General features: G+C 36.1%; 1 protein-coding gene across 13 annotated transcripts in view; it reads left to right on the forward strand.

Annotated features, from left to right (window-relative positions):
* The window catches only part of LOC127986079 (transcription factor 4), a 149,627-nt gene that overhangs the window by 33,326 nt on the left and 106,514 nt on the right, over window positions 1-9,787 (forward strand). For all 13 annotated transcript variants that reach the window (XM_052588280.1, XM_052588284.1, XM_052588278.1 and 10 more), the window contains 2 exons: window positions 3,824-3,876; window positions 8,350-8,446. In XM_052588280.1, the coding sequence (XP_052444240.1) occupies window positions 3,824-3,876; window positions 8,350-8,446 (150 nt within the window). The remainder of the gene's footprint in view (window positions 1-3,823; window positions 3,877-8,349; window positions 8,447-9,787) is intronic.

A 9,787-nucleotide genomic window follows, 5' to 3' on the forward strand; every position in this document is an offset into this window, starting at 1 on the left:
CTGTTCGTTGTAATTCCTGAAAGGAGATAAAAAAAAAAACTCCATTTGGAGTAGACTTTGAGATTTGAAACTTTTTAGATATTTTTCATGTCCAAACCATACTCCGGGAGACTCCCGAATTTCAAAGCCCCTCCCGAAAATCTCCCGGGCCGACCTTTCTCCCGAATTTCTCCCGATTTCCACCCGGACAGCAAAATTGCTACACCATCCTTCACTGGGCGCCGTTTCAGACCGAACAATAGGGACTTAGCAACAGCCTCTGGTGGAACGGCAACGCCATTCTGGCGTTATATTGCACATGCGCGAATTTAACTGCTACTTCGTGACGTTCTACTTTAACGGTCTACTACGGGAGAACAGCTGATTTATAGTCGCTAAAACGTGAGAGATTAGGTAAATAAATGTTATGGCATATGACACTGTAATTTGCATCAGTTTATGATTGTCTGATCACAAACGATCTCATTGGGAATCCAGAGAACATCTATATAGGTAATAAAAAATATTTTATTTTACCATGATAGGTAAAAAAAAAAAAAAAATGAATGCACTGTAAGTCGCTTTGGATAAAGGCGTCTGCTAAATGCATAAAAAAAAAAAGAAATCTACCAGAATTGGCAGGTCACATTTTCTGACACGAAATTCATTTAAGCATTCGTCTTCTGGTAATAAGTGAGATTGAGATTAAACCGATTCACGATCTATCTATCTATCTATCTATCTATCTATCTATCTATCTATCTATCTATCTATCTATCTATCTATCTATCTATCTATCTATCTATCTTCTACCATTCTCTCCATCCATCTTTTCATCATCCATCCATTCAGCTATTATTGAATCCATCCATCCATCCATCCATCTTTCTCTACAAACAACTTTACATCCATCCGTCTGTCCATTTATCATTTTTTTCATTCTGTCTGTTGTTCTTTCTATCACTCTTATAGTTCAGCGTATCGTTCTATGGAGTGTTTCTGTCTGATATTGCACAACATATAGAAGAGATAAGGGTCTTCAGCAGAAACTGTGTGAATGGACTCCAGTGTGTGTGTGTGTGTGTGTGTGAGACAGCTCTGTCATTAAGCTCATGAGGGCTGTGCTGGTCCTGGATCAGAGCAGGGGGTTATGGGTCGTCTGATAGACTGACATGTTGGAGTCCAGCTGACAGCAGAGGTCTGGGTTAATGACCCACCATCACTGTGTGTGTGTGTGTGTGTGTGTGTGAGTGTGTGCATGCACTGCAGGTAACAAGACAGACTAAAACAATGCAGCTTTTTTTGCAATAACTGAGACAGTAATATTTACATTTTATTTTTAAGTACTTTCTAATATTTCTAAATGTGTTCTTCTTTCATCTGGTCTCTGTTCCTCTGTTTTCATTTCTTCTGCTGGAGTTGAAGGCCAGAGAGAGTGGCAGATGAAAGGAGGCATGAGAGAGAGAGAGAGAGAGAGAGGGAGAGGGAGAGGGAGAGAGAGAGACAGGCTCTGTTTGTGTCTCACTGCATGTAACAATATTAATATGAGTCTGTTTTGTGTCAGGAGGTTTAATTTCATCTGTGAAAGACACACACACACTCATCTGTCACTGTAACTTCATTAGACGCTGACGAGAGGCCGGACACACACACACACACACACACACACACACACACACACACACACACACACACACACACACACACACACACACACACACTTCAAACAATATTAGATATGAAACAATATTTAAGATTCAAGTAAATATTCCTAATAAAACAATATTCTGCCGTGTCCTGATTATGATGCTGCTGTGATGTCAATATTTACTCTGATTTGTCAGATGCATTTGAAATTATTTATCTATTTGTTACAATACCAGGGTTAGTGGCTGAACTAGTTTGTTAGGAGACGTTATTTTACAGCGGATTAGTTTAGTTTATCTCTTTTACTGTATATTTGTTGAAATAAATGCACACTTTCTTGCATTTTTAATCTAATTGTAAAAACGTTCTCACATAACATCTGGAGCTCTAGGTGTTTTTTATTTAAGGAATAGTACGCTCTCTGACTGACAGCTGTCAATCAAATCTGATTGATCTTTGATCTCAACCAGCTCCAGTAGATCAGACCAGTTCTGAGTGGATCCAGATTCAGATTTTAGCATCTTACAGCACTTGGACTCTGTAGTTTGTTTCACTGTAATCCAAACTAGTTAAGCTAGGTCATCTGTCATGCTAATTCAGTTCTCTGTTGTGTTTAATTGGAGAATCAACTTTATCTCAAGTGTTTCGCTTTAAACTCTTTAGCTAAAATAAAAACAGAGCTAAAGGAGTGAGTTGTTGGCATTGTGGTTGGTTTAAAGCTATAAAAATAGAAATGTTTGAAAACATTTGTGATTTCGTTGGAAATTTAGTTGTTTTACCTCTTGTTAATGTGCCCAAGTCTCACACACACACACACACACACACACACACACACACACACACACACACACACACACACACACACACACACACACACACCTTTTCATATTTCTCTTTTTCATCACTACTCCCTCAATCCATCCGTCTTCACCAAGATGGGGCTGCAATTTCTCTGTGTGTGTATGTGTGTGTGTGTGTGTGTGTGTGTGTGTGTGCGTGTGTGTGTGTGTGTGTGTGTGTGTGTGTGTGTGTTATACGGGTTTATTGGTCTGTTCTGGCTTTAGGCAGTGAGACCCCAGGTGCCAGGAAAGGTTTGAGAGGTGAAAGGTGTGTGTGTCTGTGTGTGTGTGTGTGTGTGTGTGTGTGTGTGTGTGAATGTGTGTGTGTGTGTGTTTGTGTGTGTGTGTGTGTGTGTGTGAATGTGTGTGTGTGTGTGTGTGTGTGTGTGTGTGTGTGTGTGTGTGTGTGTGTGTGTGTGAATGTGTGGGCAGTAGCTGATAAGGAAGGAGATTCAGAGTAATAAATTACAGAGAGAGTTACAGAGAGTCTGATAAATAATGGATGTGTGTGTGTGTGTGTGTGTGTGACTGCTCAAATAAATTCATTATGTCTCACCTGAACTGGCTTTAGAGAGAAGCCTTCTAGAAACCCACAGACCCAGTGACCATGACAGGAAGTGATGTCAGATGTGTCTTCCTGTAGAGCTGAATGTCACAGGAACATGTGCCTCTCATAATTCACCTCAGAATCACTAGAAAGAAACACTACATTAGACTAAATCATCTGTGCATTTTGATATTTTACCACATAAATCTCATTGATTTTTCGTCTTGGTGTCGATGGCAGATCTGCTGCTTTACCGCTTCATCACAGTTTATTGTAAAGCGGTGTGTTTCTCTTTAAATCACGAAGCCCTGTACGATTGCAGGCTGCTTTTATCAGCTGTTGACTTTGCGATAAATGAGCGTCTCAACAAAGAGCGTGTCTTTCACGCGCCGCGTCACGAGGGCCACTTTGAAGAGAAGTTTTCTGAGCGTGTTTTGATTGAGCGCTCATTGTGAGTGGGAGAGGATTTGTGGAAGCGGTTTTTTCCCGCGGTGGGTGATTCAATAAAGTGTTTAGGAAGAAAGAGTCCGAGACAGAAGCCGTTAATTACCGCCATTATAAACCGCATAATGTTGTATTGTCTCTCTGTCATTAGAAATAAAACTGTGTGAATGTAAACATCACATTTATGTCACGCACGACCTGCGTTACTGAAGGATTGTGGGAAATATGAACAGTGTGACATGAAGACAATGAATGGTAGCTATTTTTATTTAATTAGGACACTTAGTTTTTCATCACAGTGCAGATTTGAACAGGATTTATGAATAAATAGATGAGTGAAATCTGATTTCTGTTCTTCTCTCTGTAGATCTGGAAGACAGAGCGAGTTCGTCTTGGGGAAATGGAGTTCGTGCCACAAAGGTGAGCTTTTACACATTTATAAATAGTTTTGGCTTCAGTGTTCGGGTTCAAACACTAGTCTTGCTGTAGGCTCCCTACAAAGGCAGCTGACTTCTAAGGTAACACCTAATTCAGATCAGACTTTGACTATTTTGACTAATTTCTTTCTGAACTAATGATGCATTAAAAAATAACTGCATATTATATTATATTATATTATATTATATTATATTATATTATATTATATTATATTATATTATATTATATTATATTATGTATTGTACAGATTATTTATTTTGTCATTTATATATTTATTATATATTTGTCAATTGTATTCCTCATTTAGATGTCACTTTAGATGAAAGTTAAATTAATACATGTAAATATTATATTAAATGTATTTATTTATCATATTAAATATATGTATTTATCATATATGATATATTTATTGCTTGTTATATTCCTCATTTACATCACCTTGGATAAACTTAATTAATAAATTACATTTATTGTGTCTTTCCAATTTATGCTAATTATTAATTGAAATGTGCATGTGTATATTCTGATTGTTTTTTATTTATTTATTTTTTTATTTTTCATGAAATTTCACCTCATTTATTATTTATAAACATCATTATTTATATATATTTTTATAAATATAATGTAGTATTTATCATTTGTCTGACATTATTCAGTTTAGCCTTTATATATTAATTTCTATTTTTTTATTTGTATATTTATTATGTATATATAAATACACACACAGCATATATTTTGAATATATTTACATGTATTTATTTATTTATATTCATATAATTTGTATTATATATAAATATATTCAATATATAAATGTAATATATATTTTTTGATGTATGTGTATTTATATATACATAACACATATACACAGTACATAAGCTATGTAAACAAAAACTTACATTTTGGATGCGATTAATCATCTATTTCTCATCCTCCACCTTGGATGAACCTTTTTTTTGCATTTTGAACTAGTCGCAGTGCATTGTGGAATTGTTTTATCCGTGTAGCCTTTGCATCTGTTGCATCGACATGTTGCACGTTATTTTGACATTATTGCGCTTGACTCTGACGGTGATGTCTGAGAGGTCAAAGGTCGCTCTGATAGGGTCTTGAGTTGGGAAGCGTCTGCCGTCAGCAGAATCAAGGATCAGGTCAGCAGAGGTCAAGCAAGGACGTGCTTACCGAGCACTTTCTGCCGAATGCAAATGAACTCTGTCGTTGTGAAAGAGCTTTCCAGAGCGCTTTATTCCCACTGACCCACGCTCATATGGAGCCAGAAGAGTCTCAATAAAGATAAATGCACACACTACAGTCACATATGCACACATAGGATTCATACATGCACACACATAATTCATAAATACACACACAGGATACACAAATGCACACAAAATTCACAAATGCACACACAAAATTTAAAAAGCACAGAAGATTCACAAATGCATACAAAATTCAGAAATGCACACAAAATTCAGAAATACACACACAATTTAGAAATGCAAACAACATTTACAAATGCACTCAAGATTCACAAATGCACAGGACAAGATTCAGAAATGTATTTCTGATGCACACACACATATATCTTGATTTACAAACTGCTTGCGGTCTGTGAACTTCACTGCATTTGTGTGTGAATTTTGAGACTCCCTTGACTTGGCTTGACACACAAATGCCTTTTTTTAAACAGGGAATGATCTGCAACCAATCAGATATCTCCCTTGTTTTAGCCAATCACAAGAATGCACCCCACGTGGGGATTGTTTACTTATAAGCCAATCAGCGAACGACTCACTTTCCTCACGCAGCGAACGACTCACTTTCCTCAGCGAACGACTCACTTACCTCACACAGCCAGCGACCCACTTTGCGCAGCGAACGACTCACTTTCCTCACGAGTCACGCAGCGAACGACTCACTTTCCTCACGAGTCACGCAGCGAACGACTCACTTTCCTCACCCAGCGAGCGACTCACTTTCCTCACGAGTCACGCAGCGAACGACTCACTTTCCTCACCCAGCGAGCGACTCACTTTCCTCAGCGAACGATTCACTTTCCTCACGAGTCACGCAGCGAACGACTCACTTTCCTCACCCAGCGAGCGACTCACTTTCCTCAGCGAACGATTTACTTTCCTCACGAGTCACGCAGCGAACGACTCACTTTCCTCACCCAGCGAGCGACTCACTTTCCTCAGCGAACGATTCACTTTCCTCAAGCAGCGAAGTTGAGCGAACGATTCACTTTCCTCACGCAGCGATCAACTCACTTTCCTAAGCGAACGACAGCCGGAGACCCACTTTTCGCAGCCAGAGAGCCACTTTCCTCTCGCAGCGGACCACTGACTCTCTCTTCATGTAGGGACTGAATATTATAAATAAAGTGACTTCTATATTGCATCCAAAAGAATATTTAGATATATTTAAATATTCAAAAAGGTTTAAACATTTTTTTTTTTTACTTTCATTAACATATATCAATAAAATGAAATAATTGCCTATTGCAAATTTATGAATCCATGGTTAACTTTTTTTTCTGCAGTCACTGGGCTATATGTATTGAGACATTTTTAAATTTATATTTAGTAAAAAATAATAAAAAATAAACCTGAATTGTAATCTAAACATCTGTATTTTCATACAATTTAATACAATTGCTGTGTGAACACGTTCATGTGATTGGCTTATAAGTAAGCAATCCCCCCACATGGGGTGCATTCTTGTGATTGGCTAAAAGAAGGGAGATATCTGATTGGTTGCAGATCATTCCCTGTTTAAAAAAAAGCATTTGTGTGTTGAGCCAAGTCAGGGGAGTCTCAAAATTCACACACAAATGCAGTGAAGTTCACAGACCGCAAGCAGTTTGTGAATCAAGATATATGTGTGTGTGCATCAGAAATACATTTCTGAATCTTGTCCTGTGCATTTGTGAATCTTGTCCTGTGCATTTGTGAATCTTGAGTGCATTTGTAAATGTTGTTTGCATTTCTGAATTGTGTGTGTATTTCTGATTTTTGTGTGCATTTCTGAATTTTGTATGCATTTGTGAATCTTCTGTGCTTTTTAAATTTTGTGTGTGCATTTGTGAATTTTGTGTGCATTTGTGCATCTTGTGTGTGTATTTATGAATCATGTGTGTGCATCTATGAATCCTGTGTGTGCATATGTGAATGTAGTGTGTGCATTTATCTTTATTGAAACTCTTCTGGCTCCATACGCTCACACCTGACACGCTTCAGATATCTAACAGTAATTTACCTCGAAAGCCATACACAACATGATTTGTGGCATTATTTCTTGAGAGTGTGGCCTGTGAACTCCTTTGATTAATGCCAGGTTTATTAATTATTCGGAGAGAATCTGAATATTCAGTGGGGAAGACAGGACAGGGTTTATTCAGCATGATCTGATTGGATTATAATCTAAACTTTACACACTATGGCAGCCGTCTGGACACAAAGAAGAAATAATCATTTAATATTAGTGAGGTCAGGTGGAAACCAAAGTCATTTCAGTGTTGGAACAAGTTTTGGGGTTTTGCAAAATAAGACCGATACTGAATATTAACTGTTAGTAGTGCCTATGTTGATTCTTTTAAAAATACATTTAGTTTCTCTTTATTGTTTGTGTGTTTGTGCCATTAAGCAATACATAATAAGTATTTATTATTTATTTATGACTTTATTTATGGTGTATGCATTCTAATTTATTCGATCGTTTTTATATTTATCATTACATCTCATTACATTTTGTCTTACTGAACCATGTACAGTATATGTCTGTATATTAAATGTATGAATACAGTGTGTGTGTGTGTGTGTGTGTGTGTGTTTTTGTTTGTGGGTATTTCTCTTTAAAATAAAATAAATGGATCTCCATTCTAAATGTGTTTTGCCATTAAACTTAGCAATATATTTTTGTATTTTTAACTATAATATAATATAATATAATATAATATAATATAATATAATATAATATAATATAATATAATATAATATAATATAATATAATATAATATAATATGTATTATTGTTTTTTTTAAATGTATATGTTAATTGTGAGATTGTAATTAACTATATAAAATTTGTAACCATGGATAGGCTTAATATATAATATATTACAATTTAATTTAATATAATATTTTTAATTTATGTATTATCATTAATTTATATGTTGTAATTTATAAATTTGTGTCAAATCCATATTTATCTTATTTAATTGTGTCTTTTTTAGAAGGTTATATAAAATATATATCTTTCTGAATATATATATATATATATATATATATATATATATATATATATATATATATACATATATTATAATATAAGTTAATACAGTATAATATAATATAATATTTTGTACATTAATATATAAATGTATTTATAGAATACTTCATTAGGGGATTCACAATCATTTATATGCATATATTTGACCTTTAACCTTTGACCCCTGCAGAACTATGCTGACGGCTCTCAGTACAGTCACATGGCCAGTCGGGACCTGGGGTCACATGACAACATCTCTCCGCCGTATGCTAACCCCAGATTAGCAGGTAAGAGCTGGAGCAAAGCATGATGGGAAACATGATTGTTTGGCTTAATGCTGTTTTTAATCAGCTTTCATTGTGAGTGAATTGTTCTTTAGATGATTCTTTTGAACCGGTTCACAGATTCATCTGAATGATTCGTTAGGGAGTCAGATTGAATCAGTCTGCTGGAGTCTAGAATCAGTGATCGGAAGTGTCTGGAAAGTTTGTGGTGGTTCGTGTGTCTCTGTCACACACCTCTGAGCGTGTGTGTGTGTGTGTGTGTGTGTGAAGTGCTGATGCTCATTTACCCATAATGCTGTGCTGTGCCGCTGGCCGTCTCTGTCTCATCCAGTGAGCAAATGGTCAGTGATTCAGATAATCGGCCTCAGACTAATTAAACCTGACTTAAAGCATGAAAACTCTCTCTCTCTCTCTCTCTCTCTCTCTCTCTCTCTCTCTCTCTCTGTCTCTCGCTCTCTTATTAGTATATAAGAAAATATCAATTTTTTCTATTGCACATTGTGAAGTTATTTTATTGATCTTCTTAAAGATCCCCCATTGAAATGGCTTGAGCTGTGTGGTTTGTTTCCTGTGTGGATGTGTTTCCTGTTTAAACAGGAAGCTAGGGTGGAGTTTCTTTTTTAAATAGCCAGTAGAATTTATTTAGCATCAGAGCTGTGAATCACTTTGAATCTGTCGCTAATCAGTGGGAGGGGCATTCACATTCTAGAGCGCGTTTGATTGGACAACGTTTGCATACAAGTCTTGAGTGCATGATGATGTCATCAGTATTTTGATTTGGTTTTTTTAACTTGAAAGAGAGAGACTGAAGGTTTTGTTCTTGTTGTTTTGTTTTATGGGTACATTTGCACACATACAATCTCACAACTAATAGATGTGAACTAAGAGGCACAAAATCACTCATTATTAATAGGATTAAATTAGATCTGGCAGAAATTGCGCAATGATGCACAGCTTTGCTATGAAATATGTGTGTATTGCGTGTTAGTTTCTGACTCTCGGACGGTTGTTTGTTGAGGGTCAGGGCTTTGTCCTTCCACGTTTCCTTCCTGTGGAGCTCTGAGCAGACGGTGACATCACTTCCTGTGTCTGAAATCCGTCTCATGAGGGAATTTTGCATTTAGAGAAAAAAGCATGGGAAAAAAATCACATACATTCAGACCTCAAATGTGAACGCACAACATTTTTTTCTTATTTCATATATGGGTCAAAGATGAAAATGTGTTTTTTTTTTTTATCATCAAAATTAAGTTTAATGTAGCTTTAATTAAAATGTATTTATTATTTTTTTGCACGTTTATCAGCAACTCGTATTAAAATATAATAAAATTTAAAATGATCACT

This window comes from Carassius gibelio, chromosome B21 (genome assembly GCF_023724105.1).
Source record: "Carassius gibelio isolate Cgi1373 ecotype wild population from Czech Republic chromosome B21, carGib1.2-hapl.c, whole genome shotgun sequence".
NCBI lineage: Eukaryota > Metazoa > Chordata > Actinopteri > Cypriniformes > Cyprinidae > Carassius > Carassius gibelio.